Below are 25,640 nucleotides of genomic sequence, written 5' to 3'. Positions count from 1 at the left end.
AACAGGCGCAGAAGCTAAACATAAGCTAAGCATAGCTGTTGAATAAGGCTGGGAATTGAATTAAGCCCTAAAGGAGACGACTCACTCACTCATTCACTCACACACGGGTCCGCGTCAGCTTCTCAGCTGCTGGTTCTCCATTTTGAGTTACCGCGTCAAGCACTCAAGCAGCGAGCTGAGAGGAGCAACTTGCACAATGTGACAGAATCACAAGGCCCATGCTGATGTGCAGGATCCAGCTTCACCTACCCTTATTCTGTGACAAGTTTGGAAAGGGTGGGGTGACAGGCTGACTGCCATGTAACCCTTGCTCTAGAAGCTAATATACTCCAGAATTTGTTTTAATGCAGTAAAAGAATACACATGCAAATATATTTAGTGTATTTCAAATTGATGAATTGGATTTTGTACATGTTTGTTGGATGTATTTTTGATTTTTTAGATGTTATTTCCTTAGGTTTTGTTGTAATGTTTCATGTGAATTTGAAATGTATTTTGTTGATTGAATAAGATTGCATGTGTATTCTTTTACTGCATTTGAAAATTTTCTGGAGTATATTAGCTTCTAAAAAATATATGAATAATAGGTATAAATAAATGTACCTGACCAGATCTAATGAAATTGTTTATTTGGGCGTTGTTAAAACCATATTGTAAGTAGTGTGAGAAGGGGGCATCTTTGTGTGTGTTTTGACATTATAAAACGGTCCAGCCCTCCCTCAGCCCCTCCAAGGACCTAACTCCTTTTGTGCTCAAGTTGCTTAAAGGCATTTTCCACTTTAAAGAAGACCCCTTTGTAGCATTTCCTAGTCTTTGTGACCTTATTTTTACTATCTTCCCTCAAATCGTTTTGACAGTTTTAAAAGCTTTGCTTATGGTTTGATTTAAAAGCCCTTGATGCCTATGGATGTATCTCTTAAGGTTCTTATAGTTGGAACTCAGTCTTGTTGGCCATGAGCAGGTGACACTGAATTTTGCCGTCCCTTTACAGGTAAAATATCTTCTAAGTCTCTGCAGCATGATTTCAATGATATTCACGCCAGGGACTGTGACGTTAGCACCATATTTTCCTCTTTCTGTTAATTGAGAACTGTTATGAACACCAGACTCTGAAAAGTCTGGACGGAGCCAAAAGGGGGAAAGGAGAGGGAGAGCGAAGAAACACTCAGTCAAAGTCTCAAACAGGGGACCTCTGGAACGAATGAAAGTAGAAAATGTACGGCAAAGTCTGCTATAGACTGACTGATAAGCCCTGTAATTCAGTGGATGGAATTGGAGAGACTGTGAGTAGGTCCCAGACAACCAGGATACAGTGCAGAAACCAAGCACAAAAGTTTGCCACACTAGTAGCGATAACAGGTGCCCACGATTAGTCCTCAGTTGAGTAGGAGGATAGGATGATGGTAAGCAAGGCAGTGTTTAAAGAAGGAAGAAGTGTCCTAACCACCTGAGAGAACCTGGAGGGTAATAAAACATAAAAAATGAAAATGATGCAAACCAGTCTACTAGGGTAGAGAACTCACCAACAGCTATAGCTAAGCAAAGTGTATTGCTTTGACCAGGGTTCAAAACTTCCCAGGAAAGCTGTCTCTGCCCACCTTTACCCTGAAATTATGTTTTGTATTCCCACCCATCTTCACCTCCCCAGCTGCCAGTGGCCCATCTGCCGTACAATGCAAGGGTGGCCAATAGCAAGCTTGTACTGTGAAGTATGGGAAATGAGATTCTTGATACCCGTTGTGACCTTTGGCGATTACAATTTCTGGAATTCCTGACCGTATGGAAACTAATGTGCTTTTTTCAGAATTAGTTGGATGCAGTTCTTCAGCCTAAAATAAGCGGATATACCGTCTTCCATATTTAGAGTGCATACAGCTGTATACACTCTAAATATGATGGATGGGACATCTGTCTGTATTTGGTGGATGTCCCACATGTGACAAACTCTAAATAACTCCTACGTTTTCTCTTGGTTTTGAATGCTACATGGCAGTGGCCAACCCAAATGAACCTTGCTCCTTCTATTTTAATTTTAGATTTTTACAATGATCTCATTTGTCTGTTTGTGTTGGGCAAATACTTTAGCTATAACATGCTTTTCAGTTTCTCTTTTATGATGTTGAGCACTGTTTATATCTGTGGCTACATTATAATCAGGGCCACTAGAATTATACAATTCCGGGTCCTTAGCTTTTTGTTGTATGATTATGGATTTGACACACAATCCTTTATCTGCTACATAATTGTCAGATTTTAACAAACAAATTGTTTCTAGCTCAAATGGATCAAATGTTCCTAAAAGCATGGCGATGTAAGCTCATGTGCAGTGGAAGGCCCTTTGTAAAAGTTACCTGATCATCTTTTGCTTGCTTTTTCCTGTATTTGGTTGTTAAACTGGTGCTAATGAGGTGAAATATATATACAACAGTATTACCATGTGTAAAAATTACAAAATAATGAAGTAATAGTTAAAAAGGTCCTGCAATATGCTGTATACACTGCCTTTTCTTGCCGCATAATTCAGTCAACCGGACTACATAATGTGGTCCTCCCCACCGCATAATTCCAGTGACCCTGATTATCATCTTAGAATTAAGTAGCTAGATTCTACACTTGTGAAGAGGAGCAGAAAGCATTACTAGCCAGTATACTGTATCTTGAGTTATCTGGCACTAATGGACCTGCAGAAAACCTATGGTACCATCTCTTGTAATGGATTGCAAGTCTGTGAGTAAAGTCACATTGTTGCCTTCCTAGTGATGTCTTGAACTGCCCAGTTTGTGAATTAGGAAGGCCATCTTTGTTACAAACTTGTGGAATATTACATTTTATCAGGCAATTCAGTGTTTTACTTGTGATTGTTTATTTTGTAAAATACAAATTGTTTTTTTAAATATTATTTGTTCCATTATGATTGTTGTAATGAATATTTCTGGTTTACTAAAATGATTATCTAGTGAGAGTTGACTTCCTTTGGCCACACAATCTGTTTCACACAAACTATAAAGTGACTTATGTTGGAATCAGTGAAGGATTAGGGAAAACAAGTGAGTACATCTAGTTATCAATCTCCGGTCAGGTGATAATTGTGTGAGGTAAGAAACACTATGCAATTCCAGGAAACAACCTGAGTTTGCGTAGTAAGTTCTCGGCCAGCAAGTCATTTAGAGGTCAGTTAGATCCAGGTAAAGAAGCAGAAAGAACACGATTGGAAGAAACTGTGCAGTGAGATCATTGAGAGATAAGTAGAAGAAAACAGCAATCTGTGTAACCCAACAGGATCCAAACTAAAGTATAGAACTTCATATGATGATCTTCAGCAGAGTGCAGAATCAATAGAAATAGCCTGTGTTTTTTATTGAACACTTTTTGAGGTAGTTTCTAACCCTCAACTCACCTGTGCTTAGTTATCAATTTTAGGATCTAAAGGGGAGGTTGGGTTGGTGAGAGTCAAACCCGTGACCTGGTGATTTCACACATGGTTCTGTATTGCGTGAAACCGGCATAGAAGGTGCCAGAGCTCTTTACAGATAACAATGTAACACAAAAAGTGATTTCTCTGCAAAAACAGAGATACACACCTGGGATGTGGTCACAGCGTAATAAAAAATGCAATCAAGGAATAGAAGACTGTACAACATGTAAAATCCAATACAGAGGTCAAGCACAATACGTGAGTTTGTGTATACATACACCATATGTAAAAATTAAACCAAGTTATGGTTATAAATATTCTCACAAATGATACGTTACAAATTAAAAGTTGTCAGTCAAACTGAGTGTCATAGTTGGAGGATGATAAATTCACAGTTCATGGAACTTCCAGTAGCCCCCAGCTGCCCCTGCACTAGCTGTCCCTTCTCTGCTGCTTTTGACAACCTGTCCTTCTATCCCCGCTAATAAGCCGTTCTGGCACCCTCTTCTCCTACCCCCGTTGTCTGTGACACTCGCTGCTTCCCCTCCTCCTAGCGGGAGGGCGTGTTCCTGTCAGAGCTGCGGATGAAGTTCAGGGCAAAGTTAACATCCGGCAGGTACGGGTTACAGACTCCCGGGCATTACACACTTCCCAAGTAGGGGGCAGGACCTGCATCCCTTGGTCTGCACGCGCATACAACTCTCACCTCATTACAGTATCTGCCGCTTAGGTCCCGCAGCTGCGATCAGCCCAACACTCTTCACAGCAGCTCAAACGTGCACATGTGGCAAACAGAAACGCCAGTGCTCGCGCAAATTGAATGTATTTTGTTATGTTCTTCGTGCTTCCTAAGGCTGACCACCCCTATCTTCCCCCCAACCCTCTACAAACATATAAGAAAAATTCTAGGATGAAGAAATGATTTAGAGACTGCCACAGAACCTAAAGCAACAGTGATGCGTCTTACTGTTTTCAAGTCTACATATACCATTCTTTATTTTTTTTACTGTTTAAAGCTGAATCTTTTTAAATGTACAATGCAATCTGAGCCAGTCCTAAATTTTTCAATTTCATTTGTTTTTAATATAATGCCATTACCAGCTTCTTCCATCAACCCACCACAGGGTAGCCCGCGTAGGGGCACTAGACTAGACTACCATGCTTCTAATACCCCAGCCATGTGCCACAAGCTCCACACACTCTGCCCATGTTACCCATGCTCCTCACTGAGGCTCTCTAGATCTTCCCACTTTCTCACACTGCTTTATTCATGTGCTACAAGCGGGGCACTGGAATTGTGCGAATATGTGGCCTCAGCAATTTTTGCGTGATTTTAGATTTGCCGCATTTGCCACATAATCCATCATCTGCCACATAATCTGCAGATTTTAACAAAAAAAATGGGTTCTAGCTCAAACCGTTCAAAAGTTACTAAAAATACAGCGACACATGTTGCTGCGCACTGGAAGGCCCTTTTCAAAGCTGAGCTGGCCATCTTTCTGCTCCTTATTGCAATATTTAGGTTTCAAACTGGTACTAATGCGTTGTAACCAAAGCCCTGACAGTGTTACCAAGTTTAACAAGCATTGGCATAGCGTAATAGGTCTCGCTTTTGGAACCTTATAAGTATTTAGTTATGCAGCACAATATATTTGGTGCAACAACAACTGTTGCATGGCTAAACACTTGTAAGGTCTCAAAGGCGCGACCTATTGGCTATGCCAATGCTTGTTTCTTCTTTGTCATTTCTCCTTCTCCCATGCCACATCACCAAGAGTAATCAGCAAAGCAAATAGGATTTTAAAAGAGAAAAAACATAAATCAGGACTCAAGCTAAGCCTGCTGTAGAGGGCGACACAGAAACTCAAATGTAAAGAAAATGGAGACGTGGCAGCAATTAAAAGGCACCACGGTTACCCTTTCTAGCTGTCATTCATACGTACTGTAGGTTGCCTGGGGCATGTGACCAAATAGGTTATATGGTTGTTGTGACTCTTGTTGTTTGATCTCCATGGGGGTGATGCGGCTATAACATTCAGAGTGCTCAGAATGAACAGGACCTATTGTCAGAGAAGTTGTAGTAATGCGTAATGTGTACATTAACACAAGAGAAAGATGTGCCACTTTGTACTTTTAGTGGTTCTGGGAACTCATTATTGTTCAGCTCTGAGAAGTAAAGTTTGCACAGCAACATGGGTAAATAGTAGCATGAAGAAAAGTTTGTGATAACGAGCTAGACACAGAAAGCAGCAAAGCGACTGAGTCTGTACGACCAGGTCAGTTCTTCGGTTGTCCTTCTATTGGCATGTCCGACTCTGTTATGTACTCAGATTTTCCTTCTACTCTCTACACTACCTCAAGGAAGCTAATAGTTTGTCCCATTCTTTTCATGCTTCTTCATTGTTTTGTCCACACAACGTTCGTTGACGGCTCATTCCTGGATCCAGCACCTTGACCTCTGCATTGGATATAATGAAATTCGACTTCTCTGGAAAGATGTAGGGCCAGATGCATCAAGCATTTTTCTCCTTGCAAACGGGGCGATTTGCAGAATTGGCCCATTTGCGATTGTAAAAAATGCTTTTGCGATGCATCAAACCGAATTTTGAAATTCAGTAACCTGTTACCGAATCGTAAAATGGGTTTGCGATTCGCCATTTAGAAGGTGCATGTTTAGGGCGTCCCTTCCAAATAGCGAATCCTAACAGTATGCATGAATGTTTTGTGACCGTAACTGCGGTCGCAAAATATTCGCATATTATCACCTACTTCAAGTAGGTGGTTAGACATTTGCAAATGGGAAAGGGTCCCCAAGGGACCCCTTCCCCTTTGTGATGTTTGTAAAAGCATTTTTGAGAGCAGGCAGGGGTCCCACGTACCCCTGCCTGCTCTTAAAAAATGAAAAGAAATCTTTTAATTTTTATTTTTGTAAAGCATCTCGTTTTCCTTTAAGGAAAACGGGCTGCTTTACAAACAAAATGATTGCTTTATTTAAAAGCAATCGCAGACACGGTGGTCAGCTGATCTCAGCAGGCCACCATACGTGTGATTTTTAGATTCCTAGGGGGTCGCAAATTGCAACCAACCTCATTAATATTCATGAGGTAGGTCATTTGCGACCTCTTAGGAATTGCAGAAAGTGTACTGCACACTTCCATGCATGCCGTTTTGCGATTCCCTAATTGCAAGTCGCAAAGATTCGGAATTAGGGAATCGCAAAAAAATGTTTTGATGCATCTGGCCCTTAATTCCTTATCTTGATGGCTTTGTGTGTTTGTAAGGCAGCATCAATAACTGAAAAAGCGCAGTGAGATTTTTTTACCTCAAAATCAGCCCTGGTCGCCACATGGGTTGATTTAGATCTTGGTGAACGGATTACTCCGTCACAACGGTGACGGATATCTTGTTTGCCGAAATATAAATCCCATTGTATCCTATGGGATTTCAATTTTGCTCCCAGGCTCATATTCTTTAAAGGTTTCCTGCTTCACCACTCAGTCTAGCCACGTTTAGATTTCCATCAATCCCCATTATAGTAAATCTCTTTTTGTGAGAAGTTTGTGATAAATATTCTACAAAGAGATTATATCGAGCCTCATGACCATTGCTGAGCCCTAGAACTTCACGACTCTGCCCCCTAGCAATTGAACAAAACAAGGCAGAAATGGGTGAACATCAGAAGCTTTCCAAGTCTAAGACATTCACAAAATACGGCCTTCTACTAATTCCATATAAATCTACATACGCCTCATTTTGGTCCCCTTGGCAGGACTGAGGAACCAAAAGCAGCCCTGGTAAAAATGCTCAAACCGGCTCCTCTTCCTTCATCTCCTTGCTCAATCGCTGTCTTTCCATCCATCCATCTATTCTCTCTCTCTCTCTCTCTCTCTCTCTCTCTCTCTTTCTTTCTTTCTCCCCCCTGTGCCTGCTGTAATTGACTTTTGGGAGCTGGAGAAGTGTCAGATGAATCAGAAATGGCCCTGGGCTTTCTAAACCGGTCTCTGTGGATATGATAGTGCCCACTGGAATAAAAAGCCTATCCCGCCATTGATTTTGCAACACATTTTCAAACTATGACATTGTATAGTAAACCTCTGTGCTGTTTTCTCAGTTTACAGAGACAAAGAGTCCGAAGCTGCAGCCTCAGCGAGAAAGGAAGTGGTCACCATCCCTCCAATGTATTCTGTTTCAGTGAAGAAGCAAGTTGGGTGCACGGAAGACTACCTCCTGTCTAAGCTGCCAATGGATGGCCGCGACGTGCCATTTGTCGTCCCCAGCTTTAGGCCCTCCTACATACAACCCAGAGCTACAGGCAGCCCAACTCACCTCAAGGGACTTCAAGGTAAAGGAATTACAGTGACATGGAGGATGACAAATCCTAGTCTTACTGTCATCAGTGATGAAGAAAGACCTTAGCGTTGAATGCTTTGATTGTTTACTTGGTTCTTAATCTGTTTTTGTTGGTCTCTCCTTGTCTTGGCAAGCAGCTTACTTCGAAAATCTGCTTATCTCTTGTGCCAGAAGTGGGTATGTGATGCCAGCGGTTGTTTCTGACAGGAGTTTATTTTGAGTTCCTCTTTAATTGATGATGTACTAGTGGGACAGTGTTCAACACATATTATCTGATGGTAAAATCCATGTGCTTTGAACAAGTTTCATAGGGCCTGCTATAGAAAGTTTTGTTGCTTGGCAAGGAGGGTGTTGGAAATATTGTCAACACTTTACCCTGTCTTTAGGGCTGAATACTGAGGTGATTCCTGGCAGGTTGATATTGATATTGAATTATTTATATAGCGCGTGAATGCCGAAGGGCGTCTTGGTGCTGATATCTGCTTAATTGAGATAGGGAGCAACTCGAACTAAAGATTAATCACAGCAAAGAAGAGAAGGTCCAGGTTTATTGAAGGGCCTATAGCTGCTTGCACTGGGAAGGAGAATAACCAAGGGGCTCATTAGGATGACGGGCGGACTTTGTCCGCCCACCATCCTATCGGAATTCGGGACCGCCCAATATTAGGGCAGGGGTCCCGTGGGGGGTATTAGGATGTGCCCGCCGCAGTGACGGGCACATCATGCATTTATAGCATTGTGGTGGGCGGTGCTCTCTGCACCGCCAGCCACTATGCTATATGCATAAATGCATTTGCATAAACAAAGCGGCAGGCACCGCACGGTGCCTGCCGCTTTGTTTATGCAAATGAAGGGGGTACCACAGGTACCCCACGTGTGCAACCCCCACCCCACTTTCACTCTGGGGGCCCGCAAGGGGCCCCCAGAGTGAAGACCGCATGCCTTTCCGTGGCGGCATTAGAAATAAGGCATCCTAATATGGCAGGCGGTGTCTGACAGACAGCGCCACCATAGAAACCCTTTTCTGCTCCGGTCGCCTTGCGACCGGGGCGGAGAAGCGGCGGGCGGTATTTCCGTCTGCCGCGTTCCCCCCCGCCATTCTAATATGGCGGGGGGGGGTATACTGGAGAGGATGTCGGGCGGATTGCCCCCGCCAGGCCGGCGGTGTCTACCGCCAGCCTGGCGGGGGCAATCCGCCTGACATCCTAATGGGCCCCAAGTGTTAAGGTGTTTCCTGAAACTAAATAGATTAGACTGGGCTCTGAGATGTTCAGGCAGGTTCTCCAAAGTAGTTGTGCTGTGGTGTAGATAAAGCTCCTACCTCCCCATTCCTTTCTTCTGATTTTTCAGACAATATCTGTCTAGGACTTAGTCGAGCACAAGGTTCTTCTGGGACTATACCAAGCTACTTTTTTTTCATATATGCTGGGCTGTTACCATACAGAGTCTTATGTGCCAAACATAACGCCTTGAACGTGACTCTTTGCTTTACAGAGAGCCAATGGAGCTCTGGTGATGCTCAGAAACTGGCTTCAACTTGAGAATGTTCTTTAGCAGCTGAGCTGCTGCATTCTGTAGCAATTGAATTCCTTCAGGGCACGCTGTCGGATGCTCAAATATAGGACATTGCATTAGTCAAGCCTTGACAACACCAAGGCCGTAACCACAGATTTTTGAAGTTCGTATGAGGTGAAGGGGAGAATTTTCCCCATCAAGCGTAACAGGAAAATGCAGGAAGATGTAAGTTTGTTAATCTGTGCATTAAAGGACAAGTAGGGATCGCAAATCATTTCCACATTCCTGACCGTGGATACACGAGTGGGAAGAGAACCAAGGGGCATATTTACAAGGAAAGTTGGAGCGCGGAGCTGTGCCAAATTTGGCATCGCTGCGATCCGACATTTCCAAAACACAGGGAAGCGCCGTATTTACATCAATACGGCGCATTCTTGTGTTTTCCCTAGCAATGGCACTAAAGTTAGCTGCCTAGTGCCAACGCAGGCACCTTTGCACCATAGTGCAAGGGTGCCTCATTGCAGGGAATGGTTATTTATGTGCAGGAAAGTGTTCCTTCCTACACAAAAACAATCAATAATGGCGATTTGTTAATTCTATGTGTGCTGCAGAATGTAGCACACATTCAAGTCGCAAATTGTCATTATTTAGTGGCGTTTTGCGGGAAACATCCTTTACAACGCAACTTTTACCACGCAGTGCCTTTACGACACAACTTTTACAACGCAAACCATTACAACGCATTGCGCTGGGGGGCGCTCTAGGATAGGGAATATGTTTATTCACTATTCAACACCTTCCCGACTATCCACGGGGACTGGAGTTGGAATAGTAAATTAAACTATTCACTATCCAGCGCCCCAAAGCACTATGCGTTGTAAAGGCATGTGTTGTAAAAACCGCGTTGTAAAGGCATGCGTGGTAAAAGCATGCGTTGTAATGTCATACATCCGCGTTTTGCCTTTTCTATGTGTGCACCAGAATGCAGCACACATAGAAAAAGAAAAAGCGAGGAGAAATAAAAGTATTTCTCCTTGTTTCGCCATTCCAACGCCAGCTATTGCATGGCGTTAGTTTTGGGCGCTGCCTCAGATTTATACATTCTTGTAAATCCGAGTCAGTGTCAAAAAGCAATGGGTGTTGTGATGAAATGCCCACAGCAACACCCATTGCATGCCCCTGTCATGCAAAGTGATGCGTGTAAAGGGGCCGTATTTCCAAGGCAGCGTTAAGCCACAAAAAGTGGCTTAATACTGCTTTGTAAATATGGAGATGCGCATAGCGCCAGCAGAACTTCACTAAAAGTGACGTTCTGGTGGCGCTATTCCTTGTGGTGGCGCTATTCCTTGTAAATATAACCCCAAGCATCTGAGGCCACCAGGATTAATCCCAGAAGGCGGGGTCCTTGCCAAAGAGGAGAACCTTAGTTTTGTTTGAAATCAACAAAAGGCTATTATTGCTCATCCATTCTCTGATACTACCCAAACAGCTTTTAAAGCAGTGAGCAGTCTAATCAACATCATTTCAGATGGACACAGCAATTTGTGTATCATCTGCATACGTCACAGGGGCGAAACCAAAGGAGTGAATCAGTCTTGTCAAAGGCATCACATAAATATGAAAAAGTGGATCACTGACATAATATCGAATACACTAATATAGAATTACCAAAATATCGAATTTCTATCTACAAACAGGTAAGTACCAAAATATCGAATCAAAAATATCGTTTTTAAAAATATAGTTAGTCAAAATATAGAATTTTTTTAAATGTCTTAAAATAATTTAAAATTAATGAAATAATAAATATAACTAACTAAAACATACTTAAAAATTCTTAAATAACCTTAAAAATATTAAATAATTAATTTAAGTTAAAAAATATACAATTTTATTTTTTAATTCATATACATATGTTAACATAATATTAATAAAAAATATACAATATTTTTACCGTAGGATAACGGGAGGGTAACATTTACTATTACCACTCCAGTGAGTGCAACAGTAGGGAAAACGTTGGATAGCGTAGGGGTAAAAATTACTATTCCCACCCCAGTGAGGTCAACAGTACGGAAAGCGTTGGATAGCGTAGGGGTAAAAATTACTATTCCCACTCCAGTGAGTGCAACAGTAGGGAAAGCGTTGGATAGCGGGAGGGTAAAAATTACTATTCCCACTCCAGAGAGTGCAACAGTAGGGAAAGCGTTAGATAGCATAAGGGTAAAAATTACTATCCCCACTCCAGAGAGTTCAACCGTAGGGAAAGCGTTGGATAGCGTAGGGGTAAAAATTACTTTCCCACTCCAGAGAGTGCAACAGTAGGGAACGCGTTTAATAGCGGGAGGGTAAAAATTACTATTCCCACTCCAGTGAAGGCAACAGTAGGGAAAGCGTGGGATCGCAGGAGGGTAAAAATTACTATTCCCACTCCAGTGAGTGCAACAGTAGGGAAAGCGTTGGATAGCGGGAGGGTAAAAATTACTATTCCCACTCCAGTGAAGGCAACAGTAGGGAAAGCGTTGGATCGCGGGAGGGTAAAAATTACTATTCCCACTCCAGTGAGTGCAACAGTAGGGAAAGCGTTGGATAGCGTAGGGGTAAAAATTACTATTACCACTCCCGAGAGTGCAACAGTAGGAAAAGTGTTGGATGGCGTAGGGGTAAAAATTACTATTCCCACTCCAGAGAGTGCAACAGTAGAGATAGCTTTGGTTAGCTTAGGGGTCAAAATTACTATTCCCACTCTAATGAATTTAACGGTAGGGAAAGTAATGATTTAATATATTAATAAAAATAAATTAAATATCAATACCAATAAAACATTAATTAAAATTAATTGCCAATTTAATATTATGTAATAATTAAGCAATTATTACTACAAAAAATATTAGTTATTAAAATGATTTACCTATTTATAATTAATTAACAACTAATTAACTAATTAATTTTCAATAACAAAAACTAATTAATAACACAGTTATACCAATTAATAATTAATTAACAGTAAATTAATTATCAATACACAAAAAGTATTTTAATATGTAATTAATTACAATTAAATTACTTCCCACCCTATTCCCCTATGAACCCACAATCCTGCTACAGAAAATCAATTGATACAATTATAGTAATTATCAATTAATAAATTAATACAAATTAATTACAAATTAATTACCAATAAATACAAATTAATTAACAATTAACAATAAATTAAAAACCAATACCAATAAATAAATAACAATTATTTACTTAATTACAATTAAATTAATTCCCACCATATTCCCCTATAAACCCACAACCCGCTACAGAACTAAAACGCAAAATTAAATTAAAAATAATTAGTAATTTCTAAAAATGAATATTTAATTCAATATAATTAAATTACTTCCCACCCTATTACCCTATAAACCCACAACCCGCTACAGAATTAAATTACGCAAACATAACATAAAATTCATTACTTAAAATAAATTACAAAAATAATATACACTTTTCACTTATATACTGACATACAAAACACTTTAAAAAAAATCGATATTATTAAAAATTCGATACATTTTAATACCTATATTATATACTTCGATATTTTGACTTTCTATATTTTAAAAAATCGATATTATATTATTTACCTTCAATTCAATATTTTTCACCACTATATTCTGTCCATTCGATATTTTGTCCATTCTATATTTTGACTTCGATATTTTGGTAATTCTATATTGTTACTGAAAAAGTGTAGGGCTCAGCTATGAACCTTGAGGGACCCGACATGGCAGTGGGAAGGAATAAAGGGGAATAAAGTCCTTCAGGGCAACCGCCTGTTGTCTATCAGACAGAAAAGAGTCAAACAACTCTACAGCTGAACCACCTGTTCCAATTTCTATCAAGTGTTCCAGCATACAGTGGCGACACCTCCGCTAAGGCGAAGGAGCATCGCCCCATTGCTTTTTAGCAGTGAAACGAAGGGAAAATAAAATGTTCGTAACTCGTGTTATCATCATTTTATTTTCTCCTACTTCCACCGCTTTGCGTGAGGGGGTGGGAGCAGGGGAGGAGTGGTAGCACCCTCCTAACTGTGCAATGACTGCTTGGCCAGCAGTCTCTGGCTTGCCAAACAGTCTTGCGCACTTCGCATGTTCTCCATGCAGACTGCACTACAGCCTGCATGGAGAACATGCTCAGGCTTCCAGGCAGCTTCTAAGCACCGAAACACAAAGCTCAGACCAATCACAACGCTGCTAAGGCAGCGTTGTGATAGGCTGACTGGGAGTCTGGATGTGGTTCCTGTTTAGGCCAGCGAGGGAGAACTACGGAGGAGAGACTTGGCCAGGAACCAGTGAGAAGGCAAGTTTTTAATACCCACTTCCCCTGTGTCCCTCCCCCCCCCCCTTCCCCCTCATGCCCCTGCCCTTCCTGCCTCAGATCTTTGCTGGCTGCTGCTGCCAACATGACCCCATAGTTTACAGAGTCAAAGACTGCTGGCCGCCTTCCCACCGTTATCCAGGAAACTTCTCAGCTCCTCTAAAGCCACAATCAGAGCAGGTTCGGTGCTGTGATTTGGCCTGAACCCAAATTGCGCAGATTCCAAGATCTCATTTCCCCTTAAAATTTAGAAAGTGCTGCATTCATGTGCTTTACCTCTTTTGGATCTCTTCAAAGGGGAAGGATGGTGACCAATTTTCCTGCTACATCATGGGCGATTTTCAGGAGGCAGGGGTCCAATGGAGACCCTGAATTTGTTTGGCAAATAAGTTCAACTACTCTTTCCTCCGTGAGATGGGGAAAACTACAGAAGGTGTTTTCTACGGGACCTATACTTGTTAACCCCGAGGTCTGAGCTGCGGGCCGGCACTTAAAACAATTCCTCCACCTTTTTAAAAAGAATTTCACTAATTGGTCACAGAAAAGTTGACAGGGAGCAATAGTCCTACTCAATGAAAGCCTGCAAAGAATCCGAACTGTTTTAAAAAAGTTCCCTAGTTGAGTTCTTTGATGAATGAATTTCCTGCATGAAATAGTTAGTTTTTACGATAGCAATCTGTTTTTTGGAATCTTGAATATATTCATTGTATCAGGCCTTCTCTTTCTTCAGATAATTTTCCTCCACACTTTCTCCAGCCTTCTTTTTTGTTTTAATTCCTTATGCTGAGGAGAGAACCAGGGGGCTAGGAGCCCTTTTCTGTAGATTGTAATGGTTTTAGCATGGGGCGTGCTCGGTGACTGCGATTCTTATCCACTCAGAATATTTCCCTACTGTTAAGTTAGAGTCTTTCATGGTTGAGGGGCGAGATTTGTCTAAAACATCTACCAAGTCTGTTCTGTTCATTTTGTTTAAGGCTTGAACTTTCTTCTTTGCCCACTATTTTTAGTAATATTGGTGGGAGGGACAGATTCTAGGCTAAAGTTGACGGCTTTATGGTCTGACCATGTAATAGGTAGAATACCATCAACATTTAAGTCGGAATTGTTAGAGAAAACGCTGTCCAGGGTATAACCTGCTACATGGGTGATAGTATTCACCTGCTGAGAAAGACTAAAACCTAAGGGGGGTCATTAGGATGGCGGGCGGACTTGGTCTGCCCGCCATCCCATCGGTGATTGGGACCACCCGCCATAAGGGCGGGGGGTCCCGTGGGGGCATTAGGATGCGCCCGCCACTGTGGCGGGCGCATCCTGCATTTGAAGCGTTATGGTGGGCGGTACTCTCAGCACCGCCCGCCACAATGCCAAAAATGCACGTATGCATTTGCATACACAAAGCGGCAGGCACCGCGCGGTGCCTGACGCTTTGTTTATGCAAATGCAGGGGAGTACCACAGGTACCCCCGGTGTGCACCCCCCACCTCCTCCAGACTCTGTCATTCCCTAAATGAAAATTAAAATCACTTAAAATAGCAAAATTGGAAAGCTGCATACATGATTGTAAAATATCAGCAAGGCCTTCTAGGAAACTTGCTTTTGGTCTAGATTACCTGTAGATCAGTAGTCCATTGAAAATAGGTTTATTGGATAGCTTACACCTAAATAACAGTGCTTCACTATCTGTACCTGTTGCAGGTTCACATGTAACTTCAAAATGGTCGCAATAGACCACTACTTAACCGCCCCCTCACTTACCTACTTGATCAATTCTGGTGATAGCAAATCACAGTTTTAGTGGTGAGTCCGGGTGAAATTTAAATTGCGGGAAAATATTTTCAGGAATTTTGCTTTATGCTTCTTATACGAAATTTACAGAATTATACCATGACACCACGTCACGTAGCTATGCAGCCAATTGTGGCACAATTATACTATGGGTGCGCAGGAACAATGTGAACAACCAGAACCTGTGCAAATTTTTGTTTCTGGCAATTTTTTTTGCCCTATTTTTTTAGCATTGAATTTATCCTCTATGTCAAATATAGACGCGAGGATGCATTTTGCACTAAAACATAGAGCTAAAGCATGGATTTTAATTTCACACAATTATGTGTAATTTCGAGTAATCTTTCTGAAATTCGTGTAATCGCACAAATGCAAATATTTGAATTTCGCACACCCCTTGTTACCGGTAAACATGGCCATGTATGATGTGCTGCACCTGGCCAGTACACATCTCGAAGGATCATTTTCAAATAATCCTGGTGCCAGCACTAAGAAGCTTCCTGCTGGCACGCTGTTATCACTTACAGTGCAGCTGGGAGCTCAGCAGAAAGAAGCACTCTGTTCTCCATCATAGGATTACTCCGCAGGCATCTGAAACCCAACGCATTTGCTGAGTTTCTGGCATCGTTTCTCAGTGTAATTAAGCTCTATCAAATGTTCTTCGATACAACATACATTATTGCCTCGGATTAAATGAAAAATGTGGTGGGATGAGATCCCCTGATATCTGACGACATTCCTGTTGTCTAGTGGCATGCAAAAGCACCCTTTAATGTGAATCACAAGGTAAGCCTCTTTCCAGAGTTAGCAAACTTCAGTGTTAATAAAATGGGCCAAATGTTACTAATATCTGCCCCTAATGAAAAAATTTGATGTTCTGGTGCCTGTGGCCAGAATCCTTCCTTTTTCAACAGCAGCAAATGATTGGACATGTTTTTGTGGAAGGAACGGATGTATTATTACATGGAGATTTTTTGTGAATTTTTTGGCTGACATTTTTTGGGTTTATTAATAAAAACTTTTTTTAATTGCCATTTGAAAATACATAAATGAATGTGCATTCTGGGAAAAATGTGCATGAATACCGATTCTCGACCCTGAAACATTATTCCAAGAGGAAACCTACTGATCCATACTGTACGTCACTTCTGCTTGCGGCTGAACAGCCAACTCAATCAGAAATCCAAGGCCTCTAATTTTTGTGTATGTTTCTTTGGGTATCCAACAGCATGGTATACAGGGTCTAACATTACCTTATATCTACCCAAAATTCAAGCCCATACCCAAATATCAGGTGACTCTTTTGCCCTCCAGCGCAATTTATTTCTCAGTGTGTAGTAACCCCAGGATTGTGAACATCTTGGTGTATCATGCTACTTAAAAGCCCTCGAAGAGACACAGCCGAGCAATTTTAGGTTTAAATTCAAGCTCTCAGTTAATTATATTGCATATAATCTTGGTCACCCTTGGCCACAACTTTGTATCAGTGTGTAGTCCCCCACGGTATGTAGGAAATCCCTTTGTGCAACCAATCAATGTAATCAGCAGGAAAACATGGCATGGTCCGTTTATCAAATCCTGACCCATTTGTACTATACCCTGTACAAAAACATTGAATGAAGTCAAACAATACCGAGCCAAAATGACTATTCCCAGTGCTCGATGAGAATATCTCTTCAGTCTTCAGCTAAGAGGTAACCCACATTCAGTTCCTAAACCACCTAAAGTCTGAATGTATCAGGAGTATTGATGATTAGTGATCAATACACCTAGGATACTATATAAATGGAAAACTATCTGTCATGAGCTTCATCCCCAGGGGGCTAATGTCTGACAAACCCACTTGTTTCCACAGTAGTGATTAGCTGAGTCTCCCCTTCTGGTCTGTTGCGCCGGGACGCCCCTGGGTAAGCTGAGCGCATTATAAATTTCATATTATTATTAACATCCCTGAGGTTGGAGTTGAAGGCATGCCACAGTTCCAAGTGTGTCAAAACTGACTTATGTGGTTGGTTCTCTTCCTATAGATTTTCAAACAAAACCATAGTCCGTAAATGTATGCCATCCCTCATCTTGGAGATTCCTTTGGGATCACATCCAATAAAACCTTCCAGGGCCCAATCTGCCAGAGGTAAAAACTTACCCAGAGGGCATTTTCATTTCAAAGCCTATCCAGCCCTCAATTCTCTTTAGTGCTCTATGCTAGATGCAAAATACGGTCTGGTGTTCTGTGGGAGATCGTCACGGAGTCTTTCTCCTGATAGTACACGCAGTGGGTGTTTACTCCCTGTGGTCTACAGGAAACATTAATGGTTCAGTTCAAGAAGCGAATAGCCAGACATTTACATCTTTGAGATGCAAAGCTTAATGATAACGTTTTGTGCCTGTAATCCCAACCCGCTATTAAATGTAGAGTTCCAAAACATAGTGAACAACAGCCTCTGGGCTCCAACCTTTGAAAGACAGAAGGCCTTTCAGGGACAGAACTGACTGTGGTAGGCCAGGCTTTGAAAGAAGAATCAAAGGAGCTCATTGGCATAATGCTGGGGCCCAGAAGCTGAAGACCTGGCTTTTCAAGTAGTCCCATTAGGTTTGGCTAGACTTACACATGTTCAGCGCAAGAATACCCTCCCAGGTGATAGTGTGCTCTACAAATCTACTTAGCACAGCACAACACAAAAGAACATAACACATATAACATAACTTAATACAACATAATGCATATAACATAACACAACATAGCATAACATACCATAAATAACCTTTTCCGGAGCAACCCCAATTTGAAGACTGCCACACTACTTATCAGAGAGAGGGGTGGATTCTGCCAAGTAATCAGGGCCCATTTAAGGACAAGTTACGGAATAGCATTTTGCACATATCACACTGACCCAGTCTGCATCATAATAGCATCCAGACACTTAAAGACTACCTGTTCTGAGCTACGCAATCTAGTTAACACCACTCCTTCTCTTAATGCTGAATAATACTAACTTTGGCCAGCATTTGGATTGTTTCGGGGCCAGACCACCATGGATCATTCAGACTGAGAAGAAAGTCATCTGCATAGAGGGAGACGTGACCTTCCACTCCCAGAGCTCAGTTGAAGCCTGATATAAAAGCATCAATCCAGAAGAGCTCAGCAAGTTGCTTGATTACTAGAACAAATAGGCTCAAACATGACCTGGGAGAGCCATCAAATCAGGGCAAACCTTAAGCTAGTTCAAACTACTGGGGGAATTTCCCGAATGATGACTGGTGCAACCTACCGCCCTCTGGGGGCCCTAATCCAGATATATAAAGCACAGGCTAGGGGAGCTATTTTATACGGGGCTGAATTGTGGGGGCACATCCCATGCCGGAATTTGTCACATACAGAAAATAGGTTTTTAAGGCAAATTACCGCACTTCCTCCCAGTACACCCCTTCTCCCCCTGAGGCTTGACTTAGGGATACGACCTCTTGCCGACGAGATAAGCTTAAGACCCATTGCCTTCTGGCGCAGGCTATGGAGCAGCGATAATCTCGCCGACTACAGGGCGGAACTAGTCGAACTATTGAAACATCCAAAGGTGCTCAGTATCCCCTGGGTCCAAAACATTCAGTCAGTTTGCATTGACATGGGGCTCCCCGAATTGTGGACTGAACCAGCATATACAGCACCAAGAATTTCCAAGACACAATTGGCGAAGCTGTACCACGAGCATAAAAGGGTAAGGATTATAGCTACCCAGACGGAGGGGTCCCTATCCTCTACATTCTTGCAAACCAAGGATCTGTATGCATTCGAGAAAACTTTGGACCCTGTTTTCCCCATATTTTCCAGGAAGCTATTCCTCCAGTGGAGATACAGCACACTCCCACTACGGTCCTTTTGCAGCACATGGTCTAAAAACCCGTCCACCAAATTCTGTCCTGTTTGTGCCGACAAAGAGGAGAACGACTTGCACGTGATCTTCTTTTGCCCAGCATACAGGGCAGCAAGAAGATACTGGCTATTGCCTTTGATTAAAAATCTGGGTGGAAGAGAATACGGACCAATGTATAGGATCTTGAAAAGTGATGCCTCCGGCCCTATTGTATTTGCACTCTCCAAATTTTTTATGAATGTGTGGCACACGCGTAGTCGTCTTTTAAAATCTGTTGGGTAAGAGTGCAGAACTGCTACATCTTTTTTTTTTAAACAATCACCTGTATTGTCTGGCTTTGATTTTAAAATTACGCTTTGATGCTTTATGACTGTGTCACAATTTATGCGAATGTATTGTACATGTTTCTTTTATGACCGTATGGTCGAAATAAAGATTTAAAATGAAAAAATGAAATGAGAACAAATAGGAGGGGGCATTCTAGGACAGGTGTAAGTCTTTATTTAAAAGGTGAGGACACTATGGGGTCCATTAGGATGGCGGGCGGATTGCCCCCGCCAGGCTGGCTGTAGCCACCGCCAGCCTGGCGGGGGCAATCCGCCCGCCATCCTTCCCTGTATTCCCCCCGCCATATTAGTATGGCGGGGGGACCACGGCGGAAGAAAACACCGACCGCCACTTTTCCGCCCCGGTCGCCTTGCGGCCGGGGCGAAAAATGTTTAATATGGTGACGGTGTCTATTAGACACCGCCAGCCATATTACGATGGCAAGAGTGCAATGCCTTTCCGTGGTGGCAATGCCGCCACGGAACGGCAGGCGGTCTTCACTCTGGGGGCCGCCTGCGGGCCCCCAGAGTGAAGGTGAGTGGGGGTGCACACGGGGGGGTACCTACCGCTTTGCAAATGAAAATGCTTCTGATGTATTGTCAGCATTATGGCGGGCGGTGCAAAGAGCACCGCCCGCCACAATGCTGAGAATACAGGATGTGCCCGCCACTGTGGCGGGCACATCCTAATGGTACCCCGGGACCCCCGCCTTTAAGGCGGGCAGTCCCGTTTTCCGATAGGCCCGCCATCCTAATGAGGCCGAAAGTGTTTCCAAGAGATTTGTTGATTAGGCATTAAATTCTCCCTTTCCAATTTTGATGGGGTGGATTGTATAAGCTTGGGTTTATAAATTTGAAGGATTATATGCATTTGAGACACAATTCCAAGTAAATCCATATGGAGCTGTCTTGACACACAATTCGCCAACACAAAGCCTCTTTGAATCTAAGCAGTGCTTCATCAATCATGCTCTAACAAGTCAAGCCCTATCAGTCTTGATTAACAATCCAGTGATTTGCCTTCAGACAGTTGGCTTGGCAGAAGTACTGAATACACACATCTACTAATGGCCCGATTTCAATCTCCCTAGGAAAGCCCTTCATACAAATCAGATCCAGAGGGCTTTCCTAGCAAAACGCGCTGAGCGAATCCGACTGAGGGAGTATGATGCAACAGCATGGTTCGCCCTGACTCCCATAGCACTCTATGGGAGCTTGTGTAGGGACGCATACACAGGCTCCCATAGCAAAAAAGGGGTGGGTGGGGAAAAGCGTACACACCGTAGCGGGCACCCCATGTTGTTCGCCACACTGTGCATACATGGATCGGGGGGACCCATATGCACCCCCCTGTGACCGATTCAGATTGCTCCGGGTAGAGAAGGGCCTGCTCTGGCCCCCTACAGTCCGATTCCGACAGCTGCTTTGTCTCGCTGAGACCGAATCGACACAGCTGTCAGAATCATGCATCGTACTCGTTCGTTCGGAATCCGGCTCCATTGCGTGGTACGATTCAGCTCCGGACGAGTTGGACGGACAGATTCGGCTTCGGAGACAATTTCCTCGTCGCGTACGGAACACTCGCATCGTACGTGTTCTTCTCTTAACTCAATAAAATCGTTTGAACAAAAAAAACAAGTAGGCGGGGATACTAAGAAATAGCAGCCCTTTAACTTGCCATCCAATGAAAAAGCATCAAATGTTTCAAAACATACATCATACATACTTTTTTTCCAAGATGGTGAAGAAATAATCCCATTGAAGCGTATTAAATTCGTCTTATTATCTTCTCTAAAAACTGCTTGAAGACTATTAATCTCTGTGCCAGTGCAGATAGAAGCCATTGTATTCTGTGACAAATGGACTAACCAGACATTAACCTCTTCTGTGCTCATTACGAGCTCAGCTCGACATGAGGCACGGTGCTCGGGTGCTCATGATGAGCTGAGCTCGTCATGAGCAGTAGAACACTCACGCGCGGGGATAATTCCCCTGCTGTGTTGAACGTTTCTCGGAAACGGGTGTGGCCGTGACGAGCTCAGCTCGTCATGAGCACACAAGCACTGTGCCTCATGACGAGCTGAGCTCGTCATGAGCTTGGGGGCGCTGTGCACGCCCCCCCCCCCACCCCCAACACAGCGGGGGAATGAGCCCCGCAGCCAAAGTGTTAAGCCACTGTGGTCCGACCCAACAAACCAATCAGCTGGTTCACTGAACCTTTAACAAACAAAGGATTCTGTCTTCAATGTAGGTGAGTGAGATAGGCATATACAATCTGCATAACTCTTAGCAAATGGCGTGCCTTAGCAGTTATTGTGATGATAGACTTGTGCAGCTCTGACAGCAGCCAACCAACCGTAGCTGATTAGTGTATCATCTCGAGCACTGAAGGGGGCGTGGGGTGTAGGGGCGAGTTTACATACTAACCTTTAAAACACTCCAGTGGGAAGTCGCTGGGACCTGGGTGTTTACCAGATTGTAACGGCTCCTGGGACATGTTAAGCTCCTCCACTGAGATGTGCCCCATGCAATCAGTGTGAGTCGCCTAACCGAGGACTCCTGGTCAAAGTCTGCAACCCCCTGATTGAGATCATGATATTTTCGGTCATACATTCCTTGAAAATAGATACCAGAGGTCAGCATTATCTCACTGGTACCACCTGCCACTCTTACAAAAAGAGGAAATATTTTCATAAAATGTGGCCTCAAATTATCCATTGTGTACCATCTTGTTTATGTAAGAAGGATTCTTTTTCGAAAGTGTTTGTCTGAATTTTGAATCAGTGTTTCAAGCTGTTCTGACGCTGTTTTTCATTTGCCATCTGGCTTTGTAGGATGTACCATGTTACAACGCATACCGTTACAACTACCTACCATTACAACGTGACCATTACAACGCATACCATTGCAACGCATAGCGCTTTGGGGTGCTGGATAGTGGTAAGTATAATTTACTATTCTAACTCCAGTCCCCGTGGACCCTAGGGAAGGTGTTGGATAGTAAATTATACTTATTCCCTATCCTATAGCGCCCCCCAGCACAATGCGTTGTAATGGTATGCGTTGTAAAAGTCGCGTTGTAATGGTAGTGCGGAGTAACAAATGCGTTGTAACAGGTGCATACCGGCTATGTAGATACATTTCAAGCAGAACTTGCTACTGTTATTTGCTCATGTTACAAGCATCGCATCGACCCCAGCAGAGTCTTTACTAAGACCGTGGTGTTGTAAAAGCTGCAGTGTGTTTGTCAGACCCCTTTGGGGAGGGGCGGGGGTGTTACAGGGCACACCGAGGCGACTGGGCCCCAACTAGGGTACATAAGCTTTTGTGCCAGTGGTGTTCTGTTGCCTGTCCCACTGTAGCTCTGCAGTCTGGACCTAGTGTCCACTTTATTACTTGACTGTCCAGATAGCAAGGGAGAGCAGCCCAAGGCATCTCAGGGAACTCAGAACTCAAACAACCACACAACAGATGCACTGATGTCCCGCCCAATTATTTTACGAAAATATAATTATTTAAATCACAGCAGAATGTGGTTCACATAAAGTTATCAAGGCTACAGGGATGCACAACAGGTCCTATGGGCTCCTCGACAGTATGAAAACATGGAAGTAATCGGAATTAAAGCTCAGGTCTCATTTGACTGCAGTTGAGCAGATTTCTGGCACTCTGTGACCCATAGGGTAGCGTGTAGCAAAGGACTGTTCAGTTCTTGAGAGGGATTGTAATGTAAATCGACCACTAAATGTCTCTGGAGCATATGGAATGCACATTTAGTATTTTCAGTTTTGGGTGTGGCGGTGGAGGAGAATGGGCAATCCGTCACACTGGTTTGGACAACCCCCTCCTCTTTGTCTTGGTGGTCAGCCAGCTGGCATGGCAGCGCCTTCGTTAACATACCTCCAGCAGTCGGCTCCAGCGGTTGTGATGGAAGGATCTTTCCCATTCCCTTTAGGCAACTGGTGCAGTCTTTGGAGTGCAATGAAGGTAGAGTCAGCACAGGTAATCTGTGTCTATCTCAACAGCAGTCACCCATGACCTCTCCTCATTTGGACTGGACTAGACAGTCGGGGAGGGAGATTAGGGGACCCTGTGCACTCCACCGGTCTTCTATGCATTCTCTCATGTTTCCTCTGCACCATCAGGGCTGTTCCTCACACTGGGTGTGGCAGCTACAATCTCGTCCACGAGTAGGTAGATTTATGCAGGGCAAGGTTCCCTCCTCTCCCCACTCAGCACGCAGGCAGACTCACACCTTCCAGATCCTGGCTATTGGGGATACCAGTCATTGAATACGGCACCCCTTCTCCATTTCAGGGTAGCAGCTCAAACTGGAACTAAAGTGGGGAAGTTTAAGACCCTCTTTTAGATGGTATTTTCAGATGGGGGATGCGGATCCACTGTCTGAGATCGGGAACCGGTTTGGCCTGGCTTCATTCCATATCTGCCGTGCAGACTTGTTCTTTCTGCAAAGTGATAGCTTTTTACAGTAGGTAGTGATGATGCTGGCTTCAACAGGAGTAACTACAACATGAACACAAGTGTGAACCTGTGAAGTGGCGCTCATTATACTTCTAAGGTAGGCCACTCAAAGGAAAATAATGGATACAGCCCCTCCCCAGAAGCATCTCTTGCACTAGCAACTGTCTGCTGGATCATCCCTATTGCCCCACTGTTAACCAAATGCCAGTGCTCTTGAAGGACTAATCAGTAAACACCTGCTAAAAAGGCTGCATAGAACTTCTGAAGGCAGCCTTGTCCTTATCCCCACATACGTCTGTATCTAGATTACATCATCCTCCTTAGGAATACAGGCAATATAATTCCACCGTCTGGAGGCTTTTTCATGATCTCCATCTTCTGCCATGTTAGGCGAGGGGCAATCCTGATTGGATTCCTCTAGTAACAGCATACATAGACACTTGCAAAAAATACAGAGTCCTGCTGCCATACACCATCCATGCACAAGCACTTGACATTCTCAAAGGATTGTCCCCATAGGGTCTAATCATCACACCTAAGAGGCACTTTATTCAAGGGGGGCCTCAAGGTACCACTCTTATCTTTCTTAGGGGTAAATTGGCCTAAACCACTGTTAGCTGCCACCACTACTCATTGTACATGGCCAGTGTCACAGACGATATCTTGTCTATCCAGGGATACACTTTGAGTGCCCCTCCATGACCTCTTCCATGGCCTCTGAAACTCATTGTCTATTGTAGGCATCCGCCTGCACAACACACACCTGATTTGTGTGTGCTGAGGCCAAATGAAATTCAGGATACCAGATTCACTTGTCTCCCAGTGCAGGAATACAAGTCCTTTATCATGCCAGATGACAACTCTGTCCCAATAGGCTCGCAGCACTTTCACAGACCTTTCACAGGTTCTGCTGCCAATTGAAGTTTTAAGGAATGTTTATGAAGTTGCAAGTTTGAAATTGTATAGCAAAAATTAAAACGAGATGTTTTCATTCACCGTGAAGTACGTATGTCCATACTTTTGCTGCTTTCTCTTTAAGATGTTTTTAGACTGTGACTTAATTACGTGAGAATCAACTCCCTGACTCTGATGCCACCAAGTAGGTCTTGGCCGTATTACCGCACCACTAACCCCAAAAGCAGATTTTGATGAGTAAATGAGTATTGCCTGCTTGTGATAAAAGCAAGTATTAGCCACCTTTCAAGTTTCTCTATAACCGATACTAGCATCATAGCAGCATCCAATGCTTCCGCATTCAGCTCTATTCTCTGATACCCTCCCAAATGATGTATTCGCTCAGTATTCCAATGCCAGTGGGTACCAGATCTACCCCCTTTGCCAACACACACTAACAGGAATCAATCTTCTCCTCCAACTATTCCAAGACTTACATCTCATACTCTTTGAATCGCCCTTCAGGTCGGCATCGCTCCAGAAAAGCAGCTTTTAGAGTGACTGTAGCCTTTTGGGGTCATGCCAGAGTATCCCGTCGGTCCCTCCCAACCACTTCTCTATCCTAAGCACGTGGTCATC

At 43.3% G+C, this 25,640-nt stretch overlaps 1 protein-coding gene across 1 annotated transcript in view; it reads left to right on the top strand.

Moving 5' to 3' along the window:
* The window catches only part of TC2N (tandem C2 domains, nuclear), a 221,012-nt gene that overhangs the window by 60,032 nt on the left and 135,340 nt on the right, over positions 1–25,640 (top strand). The window contains exon 3 of the mRNA XM_086937679.1: positions 7,527–7,757. Coding sequence (XP_086793805.1) covers positions 7,527–7,757 — 231 coding nt within the window. The remainder of the gene's footprint in view (positions 1–7,526; positions 7,758–25,640) is intronic.

This window comes from Lissotriton vulgaris, chromosome 9 (genome assembly GCF_964263255.1).
Source record: "Lissotriton vulgaris chromosome 9, aLisVul1.2, whole genome shotgun sequence".
NCBI lineage: Eukaryota > Metazoa > Chordata > Amphibia > Caudata > Salamandridae > Lissotriton > Lissotriton vulgaris.
The sequence above is the reverse complement of the archived record's forward strand: the minus strand, read 5'-3'. Positions and strand labels throughout refer to the sequence as shown.